General features: G+C 34.5%; 1 protein-coding gene across 1 annotated transcript in view; it reads left to right on the forward strand.

Annotated features, from left to right (window-relative positions):
* The window catches only part of LOC138111604 (formin-like), a 140,223-nt gene that overhangs the window by 76,196 nt on the left and 36,028 nt on the right, over positions 1-27,999 (forward strand). The window contains exons 11-13 of the mRNA XM_069017687.1: positions 1,948-2,007; positions 3,896-4,016; positions 17,222-17,314. Coding sequence (XP_068873788.1) covers positions 1,948-2,007; positions 3,896-4,016; positions 17,222-17,314 — 274 coding nt within the window. The remainder of the gene's footprint in view (positions 1-1,947; positions 2,008-3,895; positions 4,017-17,221; positions 17,315-27,999) is intronic.

Raw genomic sequence — 27,999 nt, forward strand, 5'->3', positions numbered from 1 at the left:
AACAGGATGAGAGGAAGCAGCCTCAAGTTGTTTCAAGGGAAGTTTAGCTTGGATATTAGGAAAAATTTCTTCACTGAAAGAGTCATGAGGCATTGGAACAGGCTGCCCAGAGAGGTGGTGGAGTTAAAGTCCCTGGAGGTAGCATTTAGGAATGTAGTTTAGTGATGGACTTTGCAGTGCTGGATTTGCATTTGGACTCAATGATCTTAAAGGTATTTTCCAACCTAAATGATGCTGTGATTCTAATTCTTGCTTTCCTATTCACTGTGATGGTTCAGCTGTTCTGTATGATCACTTTTTTCCCAGTCCTACTGCATGGACAAGACACAGTACAAACAGCAGCTTAACTAGAGCCAGCCCAAGTTTCCCATTACTCAGGTGTTTGTTGGCTGGCTAGCCACCTTGAAGAAAAATGTAAAACTCAGCTTTGTCTGACTTTTCTCAGTAGAAGTGCTAGGTATGGTCTCGCTCTTCCATCTACCTATAAACTTCATAGAATTTAGTAATCTCTGGGACTTTACAATGTGACTGAATTTAGCAAGCATGTTCCAAAATTATGCATTGTGAAAATGAGTGCGTGATATAAAGTATAACTGTGTAAGACTTGTTCCTTAGCAAAACAAGCTAAAAAATTACATTATTTACAGTTTCCTGGTAGCCAGAATAAATATGTTATTAGTTTAGATTAGTCTCCAAATTGCTTAAAACCTCAAAGGGTCCAGTTTCTAGAGGGTGGACATGAAACCTCGGAGATAATTGATAGACTGTATTTGCAAAGGAGAAGAATGCAGGGTCTTGTACATTTGAACATTAAGGTATTCTTCCTGTGTCCCATTACTCCCTTCTCATGAATTGCCAGTAAGCACGTCTAAGTGAGCCGAATTCCATGAGCTAAGGTAAAGAGCCAATGCTAAATATCTCTTATTTCACGTAAAAGTCATTTATTGTCACATGAGCTTAGAAAGTTACTTTTTATAGAGATTTTTTGACCTGCCAATAGTGGCTTCTAAAACTCTTATACATGCAGGGTGGCTTTTTCTGCATGACAGCAGTGACTTACTTAGTTAAGAATTTTACTGGTGTATGATACTAATAAAATATAATGTGCTGCAGACTCTCATATAGACAAGGCAGCTCTGTACAGGAAGTCAGACATTGTTCACATACAAATGTTTGTTCTGATACCTGTCAATATAAAATATGAAAACACATCCAAAAAAACTTCAAAGACATTCCACATATAATTCCCTATATCATGGTTCTTTTATATTGTTGAATGTAATGTATAACTTCTCCTTAGTTCATCTGGCCCATGCTGACCCAATGACATGTAACAAAATAAAATACTGTGTACAGTTGTGTGCAGGAACATGGAAATGGTGATTCCATAAAGTGAGAATTAAAATTCATATTTATATGGTAACAGCACAGGAAATATATTTCTTAGTTGCATGCTGTCTGATTTCATATTTAGAATAAAATATGTAAAGCATCTATGCCGTTTTCAGATCTTTCTTGTAGATGATTGAGATTAGGATTCAGGAAATGCTGTTCCCCTTAATGTATCTGAGGTGACTGTAATATTTAGTTTATATAATGTTTAAGAGTAATCTTATTGAATAGCATTGTTATTTGAGTTAATATTATTATTCTGTAATGCCTTCTATTATTAAATAAAATGTGGGGAGAGCTTCTCCCATGTACTCTTCTCTGCATGTATTTTTGCCTGGTGTTTAAAACCAAAAGAAACTTAAGATCTGGTGGTAGTGGTATGATGAAGCCGATGTTGTAAAAAACCAATTTTTTTTGGTCAGTAATGCTAAGGCTAAAAAATATTGGGAATCCTATTTCTCACAGCAATATAAAGTAATAATCCATTTTATTTGAAATAGAGTACATTTTCATTCACTTGAATCATATTAATCACACATTTTTAATTTTTCCTAGGATAATGGTATTAATCTTGTGGATTATGTCGTCATATATTACCTACGCCATTGTGATAAGGTAAAGGATTGATTTGCACTATCAGCCTCTCAAAAAGTGGGTTTCTTTAAGAGATGGTAAAAGGGTTTGTAATAGCTTTATAGAAGTCTGAACATAGTACCTCTGATGGGAAAATAAAATCCATTTCTTTTGCTTTCTTATAATAGTTGTGTACCTCAATAGGCATGAAATTTGCTGTAAGTTTTAAGATAAGACCTTGGAAAATTTTGCATTGGGTGTTCCACTGCAGGCAATGAGCTGTGACTGCTGCAGACTGGACAGGTGGTCACTGCAGCCCTGTCTTACTACATATGGGTTGCTGTAACATCATAAAATTTCTTCTGATGTCATTATATTGGAAGGCAGAAGTATGATTTCTCTCTAGGACAAGATGCAAGGACAAGTTGGTATTTTAAGATAGGTGAGTCAGCTGATGGGGATGAAGTTAGGGGTTGAAATGCTGCTTTGAGTGAGTTACATTCTATTGTATATGGTACTCCTCCGTGTATGCGTTTATACATGTTATATATATTCATATACTAAATATATGTATTTAATACATAAATATATATTGGCAACAGCCAAACTTATTGAGTGGAAAATTTAAACTATTGTATTTTAAATGAAAATGTTGCTATTAATTGATTTTAAGAATGTGATTGCTTATTTTTTTCTTCTTTTTTTGTTAAATTCGTACATAAGGTTGTTGAATTGATGAGTTAGCAGTTGTGAAATATGTAGATCTGTATCAGTTTTCTTTCTTTAGGGTTTTTGGGTATGTTTGTTTCTCTTTCTTTTTTCTGATGTTTTCTGTTGTTGGTTTTGTTAGTTTGGGGTTTTTTGGGGCATTGGGATTTTTATGCTCTCTAATTAAGTTATTTAAATATTTCTGCAAACTTTCTACTATACTGTAATTTTACTTCAGAGAATTTTGTAAAACAAAACAGTGTATCTTCCTTGGGAGGAAATAAACACAGTGTGATTATCATGCATTGCACTTTCTCCACCAAAATGTTCATATCTTTATAATAATAAAATAATTTTCCCCATTCACAAAACAATTGGTTCTCCAACCTATGAGTTTTCCATTATTACAGACTGAAATCTATGCAGGTATATGCATATTTTAAACTCAGTAGTATATGCTTGTACTTGCGACAGCAATGTCATATTAATACCATTTATACATACTTGTTAAAATTCCACTGGAGATACTGCTTTGAACCTTGTAAAGTTTTTTGTTGGTTGGTTGGGGATTTTTTTTTTGGCTTTGTTTTGTTTCATTTGGTGGAGCTTCTGTTGGTTTTGTTTGTTTGTTTGTTTGTTTTGCTTCTGATTGTTTTTTTCTTACTGTGCTAAAAATAAAATACATACGTAGGAGTTCTATACAGACTTTAACCCCTGTGATTTATTTAGCCACATAAACCTTCAACTGTGTATTTTTATCTGTGTGAACTGCTTGAGGAAATATATGAATAGGGTTTTCAATTAATGCTTATAAAGTGTGTGTGTTTTTAATGAATTGTGAGAGAGTGAAACCACAAACTTTTGGCATAAGCACTTCTTGCATTAAAATCACATTTCTGTTATCTTTTTTCAAGAAACTTCTAATCCCTTATCTAAAACTTTATTGACATAAAATTAACTGAAATGTTGTGAGTTTAATGTTTCAAAGTTCAAATTGAGCACAGTTTGCTTTACAACATCTAAAAGGAAGTTTCAATACTCAGAATGGTCAGTATTTAATCTTGAATGAGATGTTGTTTTAGCAAGAATGATTTAAAATATGTTATTTTTGTAATTTTATAACACTGTTTCATAGATGAGAATTTTTAAAAATAAAGTATTTTATTTCACTGGAAGTGCATTCAATTTTCATAGTGGCCTGTTTGTTTGTTTGTTTGTTTAGGAAGCAGGAACAGACAAGAGTATTTTTCCTTTACCAGAACCACAGGATTTTTTCCAGGCCTCCCAAGTTAAATTTGAAGACCTAATAAAAGACTTAAGGAAACTGAAGAGAGATCTAGAAGGTAACTGGGAACTTTCACATTTGTTCTGCTAACAACAAAGTGCCACTTAAAATGTGATCTTTATGAGGTTTTCTTATTGCTAATTAGGTTTATAGTGTTGATTCATTTAGAGTTTTTACACTGTGGCACAAATTACTCACATAAATTAGAAAGAAAAAAAATTTAACTCATGACTTAATAAAAATGAAAGTAGAGATCCTGAAAAGTAATTTTCCCTTTTACAATCAAAAGGCCCCTCAAGAAATCTTTCTGAATATTTCTTTAGTTATGTGTCAATTTTCCTCTGGCTTCTCCAGAACTTTGTGTTTAACTGTAGATATCTGTTAGCTCCATAACATAAATACTTTCTTCAGTACTTGTATAACAACAATTTAAAAGCTAAAAGAAAGAGTTGAATACTATTAATGTAGAAATAGAACACAGCTTGCCAAGGCAGAGCAAAGGGAAATGGAAAGCTCCAGTTCAAAATATTTTCACCCTGGGACATAAAATAAACATTTAAAAATGTTTATTATAAAGAGGGGCTCAGAAACCCAACTCATCTATCAATCAAGGTACTGAGTGGAAATAAAGTAGGAAGGGTTGTTCTCTTAAGTATTCCAAGCAGTTTCTTTTCTATTTTGTGCTGCATACAATTTTCTAAAATAAATTCAGCAAATGATGACTCAATATTTTAAGCCTTTTTCTCGCTACAGAAAAACTTGTTACTTTACTAAGGCAGTTCTGTGTAGAAGATGGAGTTTAGGAAGAGAATCTGCATAAAAACCTGTAAAAACTTTTACATTTAGATGTACATCTTTGCACCAGAATGGAAGAGTCCTTTTATAATCAGCGTTGAACAAGATAATTGTTTTCAAATTTTTTCAATATAAGGTGTTGAAAACCGTTACAAAATAGTTTATCCTTACAGCTAGGAATTGCTGGATTAGGTCACTGCCATCCTTAGGATAATTTCAAAGGTTAATAGTGGTAGGAAAGTATCAGTTGTTGTTTGTTCGACCCGGGCATAAGTGAGTGCTCTATCTCCTCTCATCGCTTGGCCCTGTAAGCCCCTTGGCCTGCCCTCTTTTGGGCTAGTTTTTGCAGAAACATGATCTGTGTTTGATCTTGTACTTTTTCAGCATGTAGTCCTGCTGCCATACATCTTAGTCGTGCGGGATCTGCATTGAGGCTGGGACATTCACATCATATTTGTTCTACATTGCAAAGACAGACAACGAGTAGGAAAAGCTAAACTCTTTAACTCTTAATAGAAAAACTTCAGCTTTCTTGTAATCAATGATTTCTGTTTTCTAAACCAAGTTTTTGTAGTGATTTATAGCAAATCTAGAAAAATTGTTGAGGTTGTTTTCATAATTCTTTGTGAAGGTGTATGTTAAACCCAGACAAAGCAATTAACATACAAAGTTAATGACAACAAATATTTGAAACCAAAAAGGTTGTGGAAATGTTTTCAGATGTTGGTATTTTATCACTTAGAAATATGCAACAGATTCAAACAAGCATTCCTGTGATTGTTTCTCTTACATTTAAACAAAGACACAATCACTTATATAAGAATTTATCTTTTTCAAACATTCCCTTTCAAAGTTTTTTTTTCGGTTAATGCTCTAGTTAATTTTTAAATCAAAATTTTAATTGAAGAGGTTATAATTTTAACACGTACAACAAAGATTTGATGAGTCTCTGTAGTTTATTGTAGCCATTAAAAAGTTGTGGCTGCTGGCAGAATACCAGTGAAAGTCTAAAGCTGAAACAGATGTGAGTAGCAGAAACCAAGTCCAGAGAAGCGTCGGGCCCAGCTATCCAGACAGGCGCGGCCCTTTAGATGTAAATAATTTGAACAATATTAACCGGGGCTGCCTCTGTTATAGGGTACGTTGGATTTATTTCACAGTTTGTTGGCTAAGGTAGTCTCAAGCAGATTACCTTGGAAGTGGGATGAGACAAAGGTAATAAATGGAAGAGGGGTTTTCATTGTGTCATTAGGGAATGAACTAATGTTCCTGTTAGTGACTTACCTTTTTTTCTGGGATTCGTAAGGAATGATTAACAAAAAAATAAGTCTATCACTTCTTGCAACTGAAACAGCAATTTTGATAGCTACTTTTCATAGTAGTTGTCATTTAGTATTTAAAAATATTGTAAACTAGTACTTGACTAGTTTATCAAGGCATTCATTTATGTTTCTAACATGGATATTAACATAGGAAAGAAGGAGTTATCATGAGTGTTGTGTTTTAATGGTATAAACCTCTGGTTTGAAATATGTAGACACTGTGGAACCGAAGGTTCAAATCTAGATGGAGCACAAACCCTTTCATCCTTTTCAGATTGACAGATTGAGTTCCATACAATTTGCTATTTTGAAATCTTTCAGATTAGACTTTAAAGGTGCAGACTAACTTTACTCTGAAGGGATTAGACTGAAGTTAGAATCAAAAATTCAAAAACATTTTTGGAGAACCTTAATCCAACAGGTTTTTAAAACATATTCCAGAACAAACTTTTTAATCATGACCGCTTTAGGTTAAAAAGAATGAGAAACAAAGATAGGCATTTGATATAGGCTTTTAAGAGGAAAGAAGTGAGTATTAGATGGTGAGATGAAAATTTTGGAGTGAAATCTGGTTCCACTCTGACATCCCACTAGAAAGAAATTTCTGTAAACTCAGGTTTTTGCTCCAGGTCTTGTTGGTGTATTTCCAAGGTTTCCAAATATTACACAGTATCATAAGCAGATATATTTATTCATTTAACATGTGCTAGCTTTCCAGTTAATCTTTATAGTTATGGAAAGAAAAGGTTTTGCTTTGCTTAAGATTTTAAGACACCTTATTCCTTGTCTAGGGCAATGAATAATTTCCACATTTTCCTTCCCCTGTGACCAAACATGATTTACCTTTTAATTTGACAATGCCAGTTGGTATTCTTGAAATTGCTATTCTTCTGGAATTAGAACAGAATGTTTTGAATGTGTAATCATAAGAAGATTTTCAGAAAGAAAGCCACTTTACCAAGGTTTGATAGACAGTATAAGTTTTACCATGAATCCTTTTATTAATCTATGTCCAAAGCTGAACAATTCTAATTAAATCAAAATTAGTTGCACTGTAGGTTGTTTCCATCTGTCATACTCATTCGTTGTTTCCATCTGTCATACTCATTCCTCTTCTTTGCAATACAGTATGTAAAATTTTAAGATTTTATGCTGCTCTGTTACTGAAAAGAAAGCAATATTAGATGCCTTATGTAATTTACTGTGATGTTCATTATAACTTTTTTGTATTCTTGACCTTAACAAATGATATTTATTGAATTGTTAGAAATGCAAACCAAGGTAGGTCCACTCTTAAGTATTTTCAAGTCACACGACTATTTCTCATAATTAATTAATTTCCTATGAGATTGTAACATTCTGATTCCATTGAAAATCCACATACCCTTTACTTTGCCCCACGTTCATGGCCACCAGTAGAAATATTGGTTAAAATTTTCGTATGAATATTTTTTTCAGTACTGTATATATGTTTTAAATTTTTATGAACTTAACTGTGTGTGAGTGTATATGTAGGTGTTTGCACACTCATGCATGACAGAAAGGAATTAATCTAAAATAAAATGGAGACTTTATGGATCTGCTGTGCAGTAGTCACTTGGAGCCAGAAGGCATGGTTTCCCGTTGGGCATCTCTTAACCTAGTTGTTGATAGATCTGTATCTTGTATAAGTATGTAACATTTCCCCATTTAAATAGGAGAAATTCAATAAAACTTGGGTTTATAACAACTCCATTTTGTAAAATTGCATAATCCTTATGAAAAGATTAAAAGGGAAGTAAGTAAATCTATGCATGAAAGTTGAGAAATCAAAATGTTGTGCTGGCCATTTTCACACTGTTTTTTATACAGAATCATTACAAGTATCTTAAAATCACAGAGAAGTGCAGATTGGTGGGTTGGAATGTACATCTGGAGGTCCTGTGGTCCAGAGCCTTTGAGCAGGAATAAGTTCATATTTAGATTAGGCTGTACAAGGCCATAGTCAGCTCAGTTTTGAATCTAAGGATGGAAATCACAACACCTCTCTGGGTACCTGTTCCAGTGCTTAATTGCCATCTTGAATATTTTTCTTTATCCCATGTGAGAATTTCCTGTGCTGCAACTTGTGACTATTGCTCCATTTTCTTTAGATGTGCATTCCTCAAAAAGTCTGGCTCTGTCTTCTCTCTAGTTATTTGTTATATAGTTGAAGTGAAAATCTAGATCCCCAGCCTGCTTTCTCTATACTGGACTGAACATACCTGGCTTCCCCTGCCTCTTTTTCAAGTGCTTGATTTACTTTTCATTCCTAAATGGCAGGACAATATAGTCTTTTTCAGATATGTATATATATTCATGTATAAATAAAATGCATTCTTGTTCACAGAAACAGGTCCAGTGGACAGGATGCGACGAGCAAACACCATGCCAGTCATGTCACTCTCTAAACACTGTTTCTTAGCACGGCTGATTAGACCAGACTGAACTGTTGCATCTACACTGTTCTCATTCAGTGCCTCTTCAGGTAGCTAGGTATCACTTTCTATTGCAAAGCATGGAAGAGAATTCAGAAATAAGAAATGGATGGAAGTTGAAAAGGGTCACTCATTCTCGAATGCTTTTCAGCAGCAATTACTATAAAGAGTCAAGGAGGAAACTGCTAAAAGAAAAAATAATCAGTTCATGCAGACTAAAACTCTGATTTTGCAAATTTAAAGTACTGAAAAACATCTGGAGTTATCAAGGATTATAAGGGAATATATTTATCTATAGGAAAACATACAAAGGCAGAAAAGTTTAATCAGTATTATTCACAAGAAGTTAATTTAAAATTACAAAATGTCTTTTCCCATCAGAGTCCTCAAACTGAGTGAAAGGGTTTTGCAACAAAATGTCCCTTAATTAACTATAGACTGGTTTTGTTCTAGAGATTAATTGATGTTTTCAGTTAATCCATTGAGGTAACTTCAGCTCTCATTGGATTTTTGCATATGCATAGATGGAGAAATTAATTTGATGTGTTATCATTTATTCAGGTGGAATTATTTAGTTCATACATAATACAGCCTTCAATAAAGTCTGTTCTGTGGACCAGAGTTTTAGTGTAATCATGATACAGCTCAAGGATCAATCAATAGCACAAGGATTGCAATGTCAAGGGGTTTTATCTATTGTTTGATTTCCTTGATAGTAAGGTTACTGGAGCACATCATGAAAATTCTAAGTATTGTATCAGGTTTGAGTATTAACTTTCTAAATATCTTGTAGCATCAATAGCTACTTCTCAATAAAAGGTGATTGTTTATTCATTACAGGAGGATAGTATTCAAAAAGTATCAAACATGCTCTTCTAAAATATTTTCAACCAATTGAAGCCTTAGTTTAATTTAAATTAAATGTTTTAAGTCAATTTAAAAGAGGGGCTTAAATGTCTGACTAACATACATGTCAAAAAATGTTCAGGAGCAGAGAAGTTATATGATAATTTACAGGACCTACTTGCTTCTTTTTTCCTCATGTTAGTTGTATGTTCCTTAAAATTTTGGAAGTGCAAGCAAGTAGAATTTTGAACTGGGTGGTGGAGCATGAGGAGCCAAATAGATGCATGTGTTATTTCTTTAGGTAATAGCATAAAAGAAGCATGTTGTTTTGCATGTGGTTTCACTGTTTTTGCACAGTCCAATATTTACATTATCTATTTTGAGGCAATGCAGAATAATGTAAGGAGAAGAGCAAAGGATGGCTTTGTACCAGAAAAGTTGGGGTTCATTTTTGCAAGAGTTGACCTTTCTTTCCCAAGAGTTTTCTGAGCACTTTTTGAATAGTCTCTTGCCTTAGCAGGATGAGATGTATTTCAGTTTTGATTTAGAAAGATCCAACACAGGCATTAAAAATGCATTTTCTATATGTGCATTAGATTTTATTTTATAATAAAACTAACTTTTGACAGTATTCCACTAGTAATGTTCATATGTGAATACATTTAGTAGAAATTTTTCTAAGTGGATCATTTCTTAAAATTTCATTAGATTTTTTAGTTTTTGATTTAAAAAGATAGTATGGAATGGTTTAAATAACATTCAGATATATAATAGAGGAGCAAAGCAGTAATGTTTTTGAAGAGTTTATTCCCTGAAAGCAGATGTCTGCATATGTGCACAAAGGCACAGGGAGAAAGCTTTCAGTTGGTTAAACAATGGCATGCTGTTAATTTTTTATTTTACTTTTTTTTTTCTTTGGCTAAAGAATTCTCGGAAATTTCTTGTTAAAAATCATTCTGCAAATGTTAAGATTCTAAAATGAATCTTGGGAATACCACAGTTATGGTTTTCTGTGCAGTTTTCTGTGTGCCCTTTTAAATAAATAAACACATGTGTGTATGTTAAGCATTAGTTACGTAACTATGAAGGATACATCTGGGAGCAGGTAGTGTACATCTGGGAACAGGAGGAATATTGTCCCCATCAATGTGGATGATGGATAATGAATTATGTAGTTTGGAGAGTGTTAAATACTAGTGTTAGGAGGAACGTTGACTTCATATTTATGGACCTCATCAGCTCTTCCTCTTTGTGGAAGTGTGCAGTAAAAGACAAGACAGATTTCTGCTAGAATTGAGACAGTCACATATCAGATTGAAAGTGCATTACTTCAGGCCATGGGATACAAATTAGTAATAGTGGGGCTAATTAGCACTTTAAAGTGTTCCTGCTACTACTGCAGGTAGTTAATGAATTTACGTGATTTTAAATCTAAGCTGAATGCTCGAGCTGAATCGAACTTCTGCCTACTTGGTAGAAGAATTAATTAGGTCGAACTTCATGATCTGTCTTGCCCATAAAATCAGAGATCTGGCAATAGAGAGGAAAATAAGGGATCACTTCTCTGGCTTCTACAGTTTCAGCTCATAAACTGTTTCAGCCATTGCCCAAATCTCTTCTATCTGATCCCTTATTCAGTACGCTAAGTGATAAAATGTTTGAGTGTTTGAAAGGTCTTTTTTTTCTTAGCACTGTAAAAATCCTAGCTCATCTGATGAAAATATTATTCTTGCTTCTTAAAAATGTTATCTCCCTCTCAATTACCCAGACAAAACTCTTCAGTTTCAAAGTGTTCACTATTTTGTACTGTTCGGAGAGAAGGGAAGTGTTCCAGTTTCTCAGCAGATTCTGCTAGCGCACAGTTCTACGCTCTTGACAGATCTTAATGATGTGTGGAGTTCTGTATGTTTGGATCGTGACACTTAACAAAAATTTTCTACTAATCATGTGTGCTGGAGTCACTTAAAGGAATCTTACAAAGACTTGACTGGAAAATTATGAGGCTTTAGTCATTATAATCATTTATATGTACTGTTCAGTCCCTTGCACTGTGCTTCTCTGCTGAAGGGTGACCTGAATGTAAACTACCATTTCAGAAAGAGTACATTAAGCAGAGGCTCAGATACGTTGCTATGGTGTGAAAAATATTTAGTTTTACTAGCAGTCTTTGTTCATTTTGCTAAATGTAGTCTTGGGAAACAATTTTAACAGAAAGGTTTTTAAATGATTTATGTAAAATACTGATGCCCTTTCACCAAACAAGGAGCTAAAAAATTTTCTTTTAGGTTAGTTGAAACTAATATAGACCTGAAAGTTCCTCTGTATGCCATCACCAACTTTAAAAGTTCAAAATGTTGTTGAACTTAAAATAAAGCCCCCTCAAAAGACAAAGGTAGAATATCTGATCAAACTTGTGAGAATTGTCAAAATGTCTGTCTCCTTCAGAACAGGTGAACTTTACAGAGTGTTTTGTGTGCCACTAATTCAGTTATTTCACTTTCCACATCTTAGGACTTAGCACTGAAATGTTTTTTGTGTCTCATTTATATATGACAGCTAGACAACATAACAAATACTTGTTTCTGTATGTCACAAGGAAATGTGCTTCAGACAAAGACTGGACTTTCTTCTTATTATCTTCTATCCTCTGAAATTATTTTTTTAAGAAAAGAGAATTATTAATATATGAAGAAGATAATTGTATGTAGAAGCACATTTCTTCTAAGTTAGCTGAAAATATCTTCACAGAACAGTAGCTACGCAAGCAATTAATAGGTTGGAATGGTATATTTAGTTTTATGTATGCTAATACTTTTATGCATTAAATTGTTGACCTTTATTTAAGACCATAAAAACAAAGCTTGAAAATAGAGTCCTACCACAATCTGATCCCTCTGAATCCTCACCCCACTTCACAGCTCTGGCTTTGGTAATAGAGATTGAACATTTGTGCGTTCCTATTATTGATGTGTGTACATGTATCAATATGTGTCAAAAAGAGCAAACACTGTCTCTGAAACTTTTCTGAGTCAGTAGCAGCATAGCTTCTTGCAGTTGGAAGTTGTTAAAATTCTTACCATGCTCCCACGGAATCAAGATGAATGTCTTCCCTTCTGTACATTATTTAAAATTCTATCTAAAAAGAAAATTTACATGCAAGTTTATTTACAAGTGCAAAAGCTGTAGAGAGTGCAAAATGTATTAAATTAACTATATCACGTGAACAACTCCAGTAAGTAGGTACCTAAGTGTGTGTAATAAGAGAATATAACCAGATCCTGCAGCAGTGTCCAATGGGTAAACATGCATCTCCAGTAACTATTTAGCTGTTTCCAAGCAAGAAAATTAATACAGCAAAACCAAAGGAAATAAATCATAAGAAAATTATATCACACTTGCTGAACAATACAAATTTATGCATTTTATCTGAGGTTTATTAGGTTTTTATGTGGGTGTGTAGGTCCATGTAGTGTTAACAGGTTTCTGCACTGTAAAATATCATGGATTCTCTCATACAGAAATTTGGGGTTATTTAGCACTACATTAAATTCATTTGCAATCGATTTCATTATTTCAAGTGCTCTTCGAAACAGAAAAGGTCAGGGTTGTAAAAAAGAATTATCAAATAGTAACCTTATGTCAAAGATGCTTGCATTGTAACAAAATAAAAGAGCAAGCTTGGCAGTATAACCTGCCATACTCTGAACGGACAGGAGCAGGGGAGGTTCAGCAGCTCTTACAAAGGCATAACTCATAGGGGATAGTGTCAGTGACAGGTTTATAGGAATTCATGGTGTTGATACTTGGTTTTGCTGTCAGGCTGATTCCTGTAAATGCTGCTGGCGGATTCTGGTGAGTAAATAGTTAGTAATTTACTGTTATCAACTTTAAACTATTTCTGGTTTTGCGTTTACTTTAAAAATGGTGCTTAAAAAATTCCAAATCGTGTCTGATTGACACAGAAATGCTCTTTACGTGAAAGTTTGTTTATGGGCCATGATTCTTTTGACAGATTTACAAGTGTCTGTGGAGTTTTAAGACTATTTCCCAATAGACATTAAGTGAGAGACATTCTATTTTGTAAATATTTTCACTTATATTGGGGATTTTTAAAGAACTTTTTGAGCCAAGTACTGCATTAAATCTGAAGACAGTGGCAAACTGATAATCAGCAGTTTCCAGCTTTGTTTTAATGTTTTGCTAATGCTTTCCATTTCTGTGGCCAAGATTTGTAGTGGGTGAAGCATGATGTACATCCAACAATTTGTAAGGGCTTTCAAATACTTTTGCACACTTGTATTTTCCTTTTTTTTTTTTTTTTTGCAATAGCTCATTTAGAAATAAACAATTTTCAAAGTAGCATATTAAATTCAATTTCACTAACATACAGCTCATACCAAGGAAAAGAACCAAAAGTTTATTACATTAGCGGAGAATTTGCATCTGTTTGAACTCAGTAATGCTGAAACAGGTTTTTATTTTCCCAAAAGATTATTTTGGAATGAGAGTGAGGAAGTGTATGTGTGGTGTTATAGCTGTCAGCTTCCTCAGAATTCCCTCATATTCCTCAGAATTTCATACTTTTTTTCAGCTTTTCAGTATGTGTTTAAAAGGAATGCATAATAGGACCCTTTACCTCCAAATCATTCTAATAAAAACTTTGCTGATGTAATTTTCTTTTAAAGAGGAAAAGGTTTTTACTTAAGTGAATATGAGAACAAAATATAAAGAATAGATGTAATATTCACTCATAGTATTTTTAGCAAGGAAAATCAAAGCAATTAATGGAACTAGACTTCCCAGTTTTAGGAGTTTTTTATATAATGTTTGGCATGACTTTTTTTTTTTTTTAACAGTATGTTTCAAGTAAATAAAAAAACAACTAACCAAAAAACCTTATATAACAGGAAATTCAGTGAGTGCTAATTACTAGAAACTTTTTTATTATGTTGTGTAGAACTGAGGTAGGTCATACAGTTGAATGGTAGACTTCCATCATGACTATGAAAGCAGCTTGACAAAGACCACCTGACTTTAATATGTATCATTACAACTGCCATTTTAAGCAAGAATTTCACATTAATGGTGTCATTAAATGCTTTTTTCTCTGCAAAATATGTCTTTTCTTGTATCTGATTTGTGATTCCTTTGAACACACTTCCATCATTCCTTGCCATATTTATTCCCTAGCAAATCTGATCATGTTCTAAGGTTCTTCAGCCTAAAAGATCTCTTTTTAAGGCTTTACAATAACGTAAATTATTAGAATTTGCCAGCGTTTACTTAACTTCTTCTGTCTCTTTCAGTTTCATTGTTTCAAGATGACTTAAGCATTTGAAACTCATATCAGCCCATTTCGCTTCATCTCAAACGTTTAGGGTTTTAATCAGCATCCTGATTCACTTATTCTATGTCATCTGTCCCATTTCTCTTCATTTCTGTGCCTTTCTTCTTACTGTTCCTCTCCCCTCATTCCAAATATTGATCTCCTTCTTAGGACTGTTAGGATTCTTCTTAAGAATTCACTATCCAAATCAATTTTTCTTCTGTATCCTCTATGTGTTGGTACTTCTTAACCAGATTTTCCTTAGTTTTTGTCATCTAACCTTTTAAGGTTAATGTTAGTAATCTCAATTTAAAAAAAAAAAAGTACTGAAGGTGGTTTCGATGTACTTTCTTTTTACTTTAAGAACAGTTTATCCTAGTCTTGGTCACTTAAATACATGGGTCCTACCTTTCTAAATCTTGTGTTGTTAAAGCTTTTAGGAAGCATCCAGAAAGCTTTCAGTGCTTCAGATGATGCCTTAGCAACACCATATGTTTGGGAAAATGCCTTTCTAGAGTATATTAGAGTGTGTTAGATGCTACTGTACCTATGAACTTATTAGTCTAAAATATAATCATAGAAATTCAATTCTGTGTAGATTTATATAAATTTATGTAAGAGTATTATAAAAGAATTACTGGTTTGCAATTGTTGCAACCTTACATGACTGTAATAATCATGGGCATTTGCTGTGTTCCAAATGCCTGAACATATTATATATATGATATGACTTTTACAGTTTTGTCATTTTATATTTATCCAAAATAGTTTCTAAATAATTCCTCATGATTTTCTGTATATTTGTTTGAACAAAAAGGAAGAACACAAACCTATAGCTGTTACTTTGTTCAAACTTACAGCCAGAAATTTAAAATATTCAGTTATTTTCCGAGATTTTTTTCCACCTACAAAATTCTCGTGTCTGTTGTCTTCCAAAGTAGACAATTTCTTCAACAATTTGCTTGATTGGAATCGCTTTCTAGTTCTGCAAACATAAATATTAAGTATACACACATTTCAACCAGTGTATTGTAACAGTCACAGAAAGTTCAAATTTTTAATGGTAAGCAGCATGTATCATAAGAAAATAATTTTAAGATGTCATATAAACTTCCCTGATTTTGGAATTTTTTTTTGCTTAATTTTAATTATTAAAGACCCATAACTGAGCAACTAATAAAAGACTTCCTTTCCCAATCTAGTATGGCCAAATTACCATTCCATTCTGCCTACTATCTGGCATACAAACAAATATCCATTAACTTCACTCAGAATCATTTGAAAGGTTTGTCATATGCTACAAGTTACAACACTACAGATTAAAGATAAACTTAGACTGTGGCCCAGGCCATTTTTCACAACCTACATGAGTTGTGGAGAGTTGCTAAATTAAAGTATACTCTTAGGTGGGAACGAGTATTTTCAGTATTTTTCTAATAAGAGTTGTCCTAATGCATTTCTGCTCTCAATTAATTGAAAAGCTGTGGTTCTTTTCAGTACATCCTGATGGTCCAAGGGTATTATAAGCACAGTACTCCTTGCACAGTAAAATATATGCATATCTTTTCGACCTGCCGTTGACTTTTTACACTAAATTGCAAATTTAAATTAATGTGACATTTTAATTACACAGCCTCAACTTGTTTCCACAGTTTTGCATTAATTTTTGTTTAATGGTGGTAGCAATATGGTGTGAATACAGTTCATGCAGCCAAACTGTAAGTCTTAGGTTTAACTCCAAAATAAGTTTCCATCTAAATTTAGCTTCTTGGGAATGAAAAGTTGTGGAAGAAAAATTTTGTAGTGGTTCATAAATTCAGTTGCTAAATGGAATCTAATTTCGTTTTGATTTCTGTCTCCCATCACCTTTAATGTGGAACACTGGAATGCACTAAGTTTACTAGAAGTTCTAGGCCTATTAAAATTCACTGGCAAAAAAATGTTTTTTAGAAATTGGCATGGCATCAGTTCTTAAAATAGCAGATAGATTAAATAGTAAACAAATTACACTTACATTTAAGTTAAATTTCTTACATACTTCAGCTGTTTCGTGTCATGGTCTGGGGATGGAATACTTAAGTAATGCTGAATTTCTGCATCTGTTTCAGAAAAAATGGTTGAGTATAGGATGCCTGGCACTGATTGATTAAAATCAATCCAGATACAAGGCATCCTCCGCTCACCACAGGAAAAGACTTTAAAGCTTTTAATTACCATCTAGAATTAGTGTGTGAGGCAGGCTGTGTTAGTAGCAAGCCTTAGCACATTGCAGGAGTTTTTAGGACAAATTCCTTACTAAAGACAAATTCTACTCTTAACACATACAGAATTTTTTATTTAGTATGTTAGACTAGTATTGCTATTTTTTATTTTAATGTAATTGCTGGGTTCCTTAGTGCTTATTTATTACCTCTAAAGTAAGTTCAGGTGACTAATTTAGATGTAGACTCCTATGGTGGTGAAATCTACTTTTGGTACATTGCTTGTGCCACAAATGTGTCTCATCTTCTTTTTGTAGCCTCTGAAAAGCAGATGAAATTAGTTTGCAGAGAGTCTTCTGAAGAACATCTCCAGCCCTTCAAGAAGAAATTAGAGGAATTCTTCCAGAAAGGTAACCACATCTGAAAAAAAACTTACTGCCAAATAGTGTAGTGGTTTACAAAGTTATGCATAATTTAAGCTGCATAAAGTATCTGTTTCCTCTGAAAATTCCTGTGGATTATGTTCCTAATAGGCGTAATATATGTTAATATATGTTGATATATGTTATACAGATCTTAGACATCACTTGCCAAGGGTAATCACTCCCTTGATCTCACCCATTTCCCATTGGTTATTTTGTGCTTTGTTCTGTACTATTATTTGTAGGCAAAATGAAAAATACATTAATCACAGACCAAATTTATCAGAGGAAATATAAAGCTTCAAAGACTCGTAAAAGACTAGAGCAAAAGACACTCTTTTAGACAAAGTCCACAATATACATGTCATCTTTTCTCACTAGTGGGAGCTTATGAACTGACTGACTCGTATTTAAAGATTTTGTCTTGTGTGAGACAGAAATAAGCATTAGGAAAAATGATTTACTAGCTTAAGAGTCTGGAGATGGTGGGTGAAAACCAAAATACAGTTTGGTCATCAGCTGAAGACAACGTAAATGCAGGTTGCTGTTGAAGAGAGCAGTCCTGCTCCCTCATGTTTCCCATACTGTGTTCCCCATCACCTGCTTCTGCCAGCACCGTTGCTTCTGGAGCTGTGCAAAATATATACAGGAAGAGACTTTCCCCCCGTTTCCTTGTAGGGGTACAGTCTTTTTAGGTAAACAAAATAAATTCTGTATTTTTGACAGAAATACTAGAATTGTTAAGAATTTAATTGATTTCTCATAGAAATGGTGAACAGCTTAATAATTTGCTATTTGAGAAGTCATTTGAACTATCTGAATCTGCTCATCCAGACAGAATATTAGTGATCATTCAGATTGTTGTAATAATTTATTAATTAGCTTAATCTTTTTTATGAAGATTGTCCTAATGTCTGTTTAATTACTTTGTTTCATGAGGCTATCTTGTGTAAATATTTTGTGTAAATACAAATGAAAATGGGCTGTTTCAAAAGTAGCAGTTAAATTGTACTGTTAAATAAACTAATATTCTCCTTTACCCTTCTCCCAGGCCATGGAGCTCAATGGATATATTTATTTGATATAAGTTTTTTTAGTTGTAAGTGTATTTGGACAGTATTTAAGCAGCAAATTCCTTGCCACAGAACTTCTAAAACAACAAAATGTAATAGAAATCTTTATGTCACTGCAGGACAGTTTTATTGTCTTTCTAATGTATTTAACTGGAAATTTTCACTTACAGTTTAACAATAATATCAAGATTATTACTGTACTGCATGTATATATATATGTTTGTATTTCTGCAGAACCATTATGATCTCCAGCATGTTTCTTGATCTAGCTTGCCAAAGTATTGTAGTAATTCAGTTTTGCCCGGGTCTTGCCAGGACCCTAACCTAACGGTGTCTTCCACAATCATATCACAGATTCTGAGATTCTTACTGCACCCTGGATCTCATGAGGACTGTTGTGGTTCATGCAGAGTTGGCAGCTTAGCACCACACAGCTGTTTGCTTGCTGCCCCTCCATGGGAATGCAAAGAGGGGTGGAAGGGTGAATGAAAGAAAACTAATGAGTTGAAATACAGACAATTTAATAGGGAAAGCAAAAGCTGTGTAAACAAGCAATGCAAAATATGGAACTCAATCAATTCCTTCCATCAGTGAGCAGGTGTTCAGCCATTTCATAGAATCATTAAGGTTGGCAAAGGCTTCTTAAAAATCATCAAGTCCAGCCATTAACCTAACGCTGCCTGTTCCACCACTAAACTGTATCCCTAAGCCCAACATCTGCACTCCTTTTGAACTCTTCCAGGGATGGTTATTCCACTACTTCCCTGGGTAGCCTGTTTCAATACTTGATAACCCTTTCAGTGAAGAAATTTTTCCCAACCTCCAGTCTGAACCTCCCTTGACACATTTGTCTTATCACTTGTTACCTGGGAGATGAGACTGACCCCCACATGGCTATACTTCCAGGCTAAACAACCCCAGCTCCCTCAGCTGCTGCTCATCAGACTTGTGCTCCAAACCCTTCCCCAGCATTGTTGCCCTTCTCTGGACACACTCCATCACCTCAATGTCTTTCTTGTGTGAGGGACGTAAAGCTGACCACAGGATTCAAGGTGTGGTCTCACCAGTGCCTAGTACAGGGGGTTTTGTCACTTCCCTTGTCCTGTTTCCCACAGTATTTCTGAGTTCCATTTAGAGCACACATTTCTAAATTTCCCATTACCAGGAAAGCAGGACTTCATCATGCATAACCACTACTTGGGAAGACAAGCATCATAACTCTGAACTTCTCCCCTACCTCCTCCTTCTTTTCCAAGATTTATTTCTGAGCATGATGTTGAGTTATCCCTTTGGTTAATTTGGCTTGGCCCCTCCCAACTTCTTATTCATCCCCAGCCTACTTTCTGGAAATCAGCATTAGAAATAGAGAAGGCCTGAATGCTGTGCAGGACTGTTCAGCAATAGCTAAAACGTGGATGTTATCAACGCTGTTTTGGTCACAAATCCAATGTACAGCACTGTAGGAATTCCCTGTGAAGAAAGTTAGCTCCACCAGTTTAAAACAGCAGAAGAAATAGCAAATCATGTTAACACAGTCTTGAAAAATATAAAGACAATCCAGTACCTGGTATCTCCTGCAATGCTGAGCTACCTTTTTTATCATACTCCGCTTTCTGATGAGTGGAATATTATATAAATACCCAGTTGATCTTGAAAGAAGACTAGTTCTGCTTTAGATAAAATTGCAATCTAATTATGCATTATCATTTCAAATAGAAAAACATATTCTTCTAAATATTTTCGCTGTTTATGCCTATTGATGTGGAAATTGAAATATATTTATCTTAGTGTGACAGAAAATTTTATCCTTATGTGTGTGAATAATATATATATATAAAAAAAGAAAGAGGTTACCGTCCTGCATGCTGTCCTGGAACAAGGAGTTCTGTTTATTATTTTTATTGGACCTCACTTTTTTTGTGAGATCTCTTGTATACTAGAAAGAGCACATGGATTACTTACTTGTCCACTTTTAATTATGTTCCCTTGTTCTACTTTTGCTTTATAAAGTTATGCTTTATGGTATCTAATCAGACACACTTAATTTTGTATAATTTAACTTCTCATCTTTTGACATCTTACTCTACCTTATTCTGAAATGAGTTTTCAGTAGGCTGTCAAATTCTATAATGATTGACTCTCTTTTTCTGTCAGTCACCTGATTGATTTGAGTCTTTATAATGGTGAACAGTACTTTCTGTGGCATTAGAATGCAAATCCTCTAAAATTCCACACAGAAGATAGGGAAAAATAACACAGAAACCCATCTTAATTTATGGAACTAGAATAGGCATTGGACAAATGTCAAGCTCAGAGGTGTCTGCAAACTCAACTGCTTCTCTGAAATTAGGAGTTAGCTGATAATACTGAGCATCCGATAAGTGTCTGGTTTCAGTTTTGTTTATCTAAAAAAAGAGTTGTGGCTGGTAAGCAAACATAAGAAAAAATTCTGCCAGCGCACAGCAAGTATCCAAAACTTCGATGCTTTTCTGAAACTTCTGGCTTGAAAATAGGGCTGGAACTCATAGATATTGAGGTTTTTCCCACACATGCAATTCCCATCATTTCTAGTCAATGTGAAGTTGGAAATACTGTAAGGAAAAAAGTCCTGATTTGCTTATACTGAAATGTTTACATTTCCTAATTATAATTAATACCAATTAAATCTAATGCTTGCTATGTTGTAACAAAAAACACTGAGAGTGTTATGGAGACTGACATTCTAAAATGCTAGAGGGGATAAACTGTACTTCTGCTGATGTCAGTGCTGGTTTGTATAACTGGATGTAATGTAGCCCAGTGCCTTCAACAGGGAATTAGGTGCCAGAAGCTTTGGGTTCCGTTCCCAGTTTAGCTACTTTGTATGTGGTGCTAGCAGAGTTGGCTGATGTCCTTTTCAGAGAGCAGCGTGTTTTCTGGTACACAGAAGGTTAAGTAATGATTCTTGTTGGTTATTGTAGTGAAAGATAATCTTTGTCAAGTACTTTTTGAATCTCACATGAAAGACATCTTATGTAAACTGTCTTAATGCTTCACTAGTTGTATTTTATATGCCTCTGCTTTTTGGAAAAGGCTTAGATTATTCTCAAAGTTGAAATAATCTTTAGTAAATCTAATTATATCATGTGCAACAAATTATATTAGTTTTTCTATAGTATGGAGACCTACTAATTATTATGAATTAATATTCACTTACTGTATTTCCATTGAAATTACTGTATGGGGTGGTTAAAAAGATGTTCATAAATTATTTTCCATTTTAATTGCCGCGATATGCCAGAAGGCCTTTGAAATCATGAAATTATTGTGTTGTCTGGAATGCTCTTTAATTCATTAAATTCTTGCTCAGAATTTCTTAGAAGAAAACTCCTCTTTTGATATGAAACTATCTCACACAAAAAAAGTCAGAATAGTTATATGACTATGAGAAAGATGCAAAATACTCTATTTTGAAATGGAGGAAAAAAAGATTTTGGTTACTGCAACTGTGCAGCTCACTAGAAGAAATGCTGGCCATTAACCATTGGTGTTTTCCATAGTGTTTGTTATTCTCCTTGCGCAGTCCCTCAAGAAAAATAAAAGCCAGAAAGCAAATGACATAAATGATTAGGTGACTAATGTTAATTAAATTTATTTCTTATTTTGCTGCTTGACTATTTCATATTGTTTGTCCATTTTAGTAAATGTAGAAACAAATAGCACAGATACATGCAGGATCTTGCAAAATCTGTTTCCACATTCTTCTTCATTGGATCCAGGTCAGAAAGCATGTAAAAACTTTAATATGTGCTTGGGTTCCTCCCTCATGTACTGGAATGTGAAAATGAAAAAGTCTTTATGCTTCATAGCAGTTAGCATAGCAAAAGCATAGCTGCTTCTCTTCATTTCTCTAAGAATAAAGCGTCTTGGTGATGAAGAGTGTGCTAGTACAGGAATTCGTTTAATTTAGAACAGAGTCTGGGAAGCAAGTAGTCTGATGTCAAGACAGAACAGTTTTTGAAATTCATTAGTAGTGGAAAGCAAAGCTATTTGGGAAAGGTGCATGATACACTGAAGTGACCAAGGTAACAAGCAAGATGGAGAGGGAGGAATTTGTAGTCATTGAGATTAATCCCAAAGAAGAAATTGTGCTATGTTTAGAATTCTAGCCTTACATTTAGGAAACATTGGTTAGAGTAATTGCTTTGCTACAACTGCTGTGTGTTGTATACTGCATAAAAGGTCAACACTGTGCTATCTATGGGACTATGCAAAAGAAAGAGTCATAGACCAAACTAGTCACTGCAGCAGTCTGTCAGGAGCTAGTGAATTTTTCAGACAAGCTTAGCAACTATATGGAAACAGTCCGCAAATCCACTCTTAACTGCTGAGTGATTTCTTCTCAATAATTTTAGCCAGGCTTCAGTAGCTACCTGGGCATGCATCCAGTCCAATGCACTTTCGAATGTATTTCTGGTACAGAACAGGAGTTTTGATCCACATATCCTCATTTGCCTGTTGAAGTGCACCACAGAGGATTGTTGAGGTAGTCCATTGGGAAAGAAAATAGGAAATAAATTCTATAAGGAAGGCCATTATGGCTGGAGCTGAGAGTTGGGGCTGTTCAGCCTAGAGAAGAGAAAGGTTTGGGGAGACCTTACAGCAGCCTTCCAGTATCTAAAGTGAGCTGATAGAGAGCTGGAGAGGGACTAGTCACTAGGATATGCAGTGATAGAACAAGGGAGAATGGCTTTAAACTGAGAAAGTGTAGGTTTAGATTAGATTAGATGTTAAGAAGAAATTCTTTACAGTCAGGTTGATGAGGCACAGGAACAATTTGCCCAGAGAAACTGTGGTTTGCCCCGTCCCTGGAAGTGTTCAAGGCTAGGTTGGATGGGGCTCTGAACCACTTGGTCTACTTGTTCCAACCAGCTCCATGGCAGCAGGGTTGGAACTAGATAATCTTTAGGGTCCCATTCAACCCAAACCATTCTATGATTCTATGATAAAAGCTAGCAGCTGGCCAACTGAGTTTCTTGTTCATCATTTCCTACTTGTTCCTCAGTATGTGAATATGTTGTTCTTGTGCTATAGGTGCTCATACATGGTGATTTATGCTTCTCGTCTAGTAGCACCTATTGTATTAACCCTGGAAAAGCAACCTTTTATTAGTTTATAGTCCCATACATATTTTGAGTGTAGGAGGATGATAGCGTAGTTTATTATATTACAGGAAAAAAAGTATTTCCACTCAAAATTGCTGCTTTTCTCTCAAAGCAGTCTATGAAGTATAAAGCAAGATGTTAATGTCATTTAGTAGTAGTGAATCAGAAGTCAAGAATACTCCAAGACACCATTTTTTTTCACAATACAATACTACTTCTTTTTTCTCTCTTACTGTCAACAGGACATACCTTTATACGTCTTAATACAGTCAAAGATTAGGAGGAAAATTACATTGGCACTTATTTCCTTTCACAGCGTGACAATATTATATTGTTGTTTTTAAGACGGGTAAAGAGATTCTATTTGAAGTCGTTACTCAAAGCAGTTTGGTAGAACTTGTCTGTAATGGCATCCCAAAATACCAGAAACTGCTGGGAACTATTTAAAATTCTTGCTTCTCTGTAATAAAATTACAGCTTTTCTCCCCAAGAAGAATATTAGCAGAAAGAAAGATAAATATTCTAAAACTGTATATGAAATTAAGTCATATGCTTGTCTTCCCACTAGTGTTGTACTCCTCTGCTTGAATGTACATATTGGATGTGAGGAATGAGACAACTCTTAGTAGAAATTAAAACAATTTATTAAAACAGAAAAATTGAAAAATTGCAAAAATTAGCAAAATATAAAAATTTGGGATCCTAGTGGCTCAGGAGGTATGCCCCAGGAGCGCAGGGATTCGAGATCTTCAGGCTTAGACAGTATTGGACCTCAGGTAGAGGAAAAAAAAAAGGGCTTGCAGTGCTAGGCTGGTCAAAAAGAAATATATTTCTAAAGGCTCCTTAAAATGAGTAGGTTTCTCCAGCACTGAACTCAGCAGGCTGGAGAGGAAGGGAAAAAGAGGGCATGTCTTGCTCTTGCTCGCTTTTATAGCCTTTGCTCCGCCCACAGCCCGCCCACAGTCCGCCCCTTCGTTTTAAGGTGATTGGTGTTTTCCCTTTGACAGATTATCTCTGTCCACCAATGGCTCATCCTTGTCAGAGGGGTGGTATTAGTTGAGATAAGGGTCATTAAAATTCAGGTTGCCATGGAGCTTACAGGGTAATGGCTGTGGGGACTGGGCTGTTTGTTGGAACTGGAGTTTTGAAATCTGCCTTGGAACCAAAGTACAAGTAAAAACATAAAAAAATAAATCCAACACATCTTAAAACACTTGTAAAAGTATACAGTAAATGCAGGAAAGATAACTCTTATGGTGTACAAGTGATTAATGTTTGAAAAGGGATTTTAACTGGGGAACTTTTAACTGGGGATTTTTTTTACTGGGAAGGGTGCAAATGAACTGCTTTGAACAAGTGAAAACCATAATAATAAAACTTGATTTGTGTACCTGGGCTGATGGGTTAATTTTAACATTCAATTTAAAAATATTTATCTCAAAATTAATTAATTAAAACACTTAATATGCAAAGACCAAGCACAAATAGGGATTTCATGTATGACATTGGATTATGGTACTTGTGTTGCATTTTATTTGTAAAGCTCTTGAATATCTTAAGGCTGAACAAGTGAAGTAAGATAATCAAGGATAATTTTTAAGAGCACTAAATTTCAGTAGCAGCTGTCTGTTAAAATACCATGTGTAAACAACAGCAGAAGGAGCAATAGCTTACAAGGTTCTTGCTGTTGACCACATTTTTTTTACCTGCAATTATGAAGCTGCTTCTGTCAACTAAAAAATATCTCTGTACAGATAACTATTCCTACAAAGCACAAGAGTCCCTTCCAGATTGTGTGACTATCCACTCTGCATATCAAATACTGATTCTTCCTTTTGTGACTAAAATGTACAGATATGAAGACTTTTAACTTCAAAGCTTTATTTTCTGTTCTACTTATCATAACTTCTTTTTCATTTAATTTGTTTTCACTGAGATGTTTTATTATCTCTGCCACACAGATGCAGTTCTCACATTAAACAGTGTGGGAGGATATTTATGTCCAGCGTCAAACATGAAAAATATGTCATATTTCCTTGCAGTGATATTGTTTGCTTAAAACTTTTTATGCTTCCCAGCAATGACATTACAGACCAGGCAAAGTTTGTGTTTAGATCTGGAACGCTGTTTTATATGCCAGGAGCAGAATTACTTTAATCTTTCAAACTGTTTGTGACAGACATAACTGTTTTCATCACTCAAAGATTGTCATATTTAAACAGATGAAAGAGTGATTTACATAAATTGGCATGAGTCTGCAAAGCAGAGAACCTTATTGCTGTGGTACTCTGAGACTGTATAGTTAGACAATACCCTCAGTCCATAAGACACCAAATAAGTTGTCCTGGAATGTGATTGCATCCATATGCCTCCTAAGTAATGCAATATTGACAATGAGCTGATTCAAAGAACAAGAATTTGCTCTGAGATTAATATTTTCTCCTGCACTACCAGAAGAATTATCAATGTCAGGGTCCTGAAAATTGGTGTTAATTACAGCTATGACTTTTCAGGAAACTTTCAATTTATTGTTTTTGAAACAGATATACATCAAATTGCTGTAACCAGTTTTACTATATCATGACTTACTATAGAAATTGGAAGGTTACACTCTATTATAATGTGTAATATGAATGTAATTTAGAAGAACTGGTAATTGAAAATGCAATGTCATCTTCTCTTAGAAGACAAGGAGGGAATCTCTTCTAGAAAACAGTTCCTTCCAACTTCCTTTCAGTTTGATTGTATTATACTGAATTACCATGGCTGTTACAAAGTCACTGCCATATCATGATAGAGAAGGATTTCCTATTAATAGCAACTAAGTGACATAATGAATGTTAGTGTTAATACCCGTGATTTAATACAAAAATATGATGTATATGATAATTATAAAATCTATTCCTAGAATTACTGATGCCTTTCTATAACCACAATCAGCTATCTGGAGTTCAACATCCTCTTTAAAGTCTCATTGTAACCTCTGTTTTCTGTTCAATTCCCCTGGATTTCTTCCATTTTCTATATCATAGACTTAAGGGTAAACAAAACTGTAGGTTATGTATGTTGGCTTTTTACAGGGATCCTATTAGACTTTTCTTTTAGTCCACTTGCTTTTTTTCGCTGTGGTTTCCTTTTCACTGCATGATTTCCTATGTGTCTTCTTGTCTTTTTGTATCTTCATGTGCTGATATTCAAAGTCAGTGAACTAATAGAATTTAAATCTGTGCAAAGCTTTGTTGCAGGAAATAAAGATGCTCACTGATTCATTACTTTAGATTATATGACCTATGAGCAGTTGTTTACATGTATCAAAGAGACTACTGCAAGATCACAGTCAAGAACTGGAAAGGACTGGATAGAAGAGATTCATGCACTTAATGGAAGGCCCAAACACACTTGGTCTCAAGAGACCCCAGTACCTAACCTCACACTGGTCACTCTAACTTTATGTGTGTCCCCTGTGCTCTGTAGTTTCACACCATTAAGCCTGGAAATATCCTTCAGTGCACCATATAATACAAACTGATTGTGACAATAACAGCTTAATCTGGTATGCAGTTACATGGAATTTCTCTGTAGAGTTTTGTAGCTTCGGTATGCTAATACTACTTCTCAATTTTTTTTATTTTTGGAATTTCATTCCAAATTTTAAAAATATTGCCAATAATTTTATTATATTTCTGAAAAATTTTTAAAGTAAGTTGCCATTTTAAATATTTGATGTAAAGAATATTCTGTGGTTATAGATGCAGATGAACCAAATTCCAAAGCAAGCACATGAATATCCTGTTTTATTGCTTTTGAGCACGATTGATGAAAATACTAGATGCTAAAAATTTCATCAAGAAATTGAAGCTCTCTGGATTAGATTCTTCTATGGTCTAAACTCTCATTTCCGTCTTAAGCAATAAGAACAGGTAAAGCCTGCAGTCTTGTTGAACAGGATGTAGTAGGACCATTGTTTTGAGAACAGAAACAACAGTCACAATGTTCATAGGGCAGTTAGAAATTTCAAGCTAGTTAAAGGACAAAGCACCAGGTTGCTACTAAGCTCTCAAAATTGAGGAATGACAGAGTAAAACCATATGGATAATACAGTGTTGTGAGATTATAGCTGTGATTAAAGACAGATTTCTCCTAAATGTAAAAAAAAAAAAAAAAGTCTGATTTCAGGTCATCATTCAACCTTTCCTGCAACTTCTCTGATATCTTTGTGTCTCCATACTTCAGATGCCAGGGCAAGATATTTAAAAATTTACCTTTGTCCTGTAAAGAGCCTTTATCATGCTGCTGTTGAACACCTTGACTAAGGTGGGGAAATCAGAAGTTTTATTTCTCTTAAGAGATGTCTGAAATTTATTGGAACAGTATTTCTTTCATGGCTTGTAAATCAATTCAAACTTTTTAGCATCAGAATTTTTCAGCTATCTAAATGTCCCAAGTCAACCATTTT

The sequence above is a fragment of the Aphelocoma coerulescens genome, chromosome 5 (assembly GCF_041296385.1).
Source record: "Aphelocoma coerulescens isolate FSJ_1873_10779 chromosome 5, UR_Acoe_1.0, whole genome shotgun sequence".
NCBI lineage: Eukaryota > Metazoa > Chordata > Aves > Passeriformes > Corvidae > Aphelocoma > Aphelocoma coerulescens.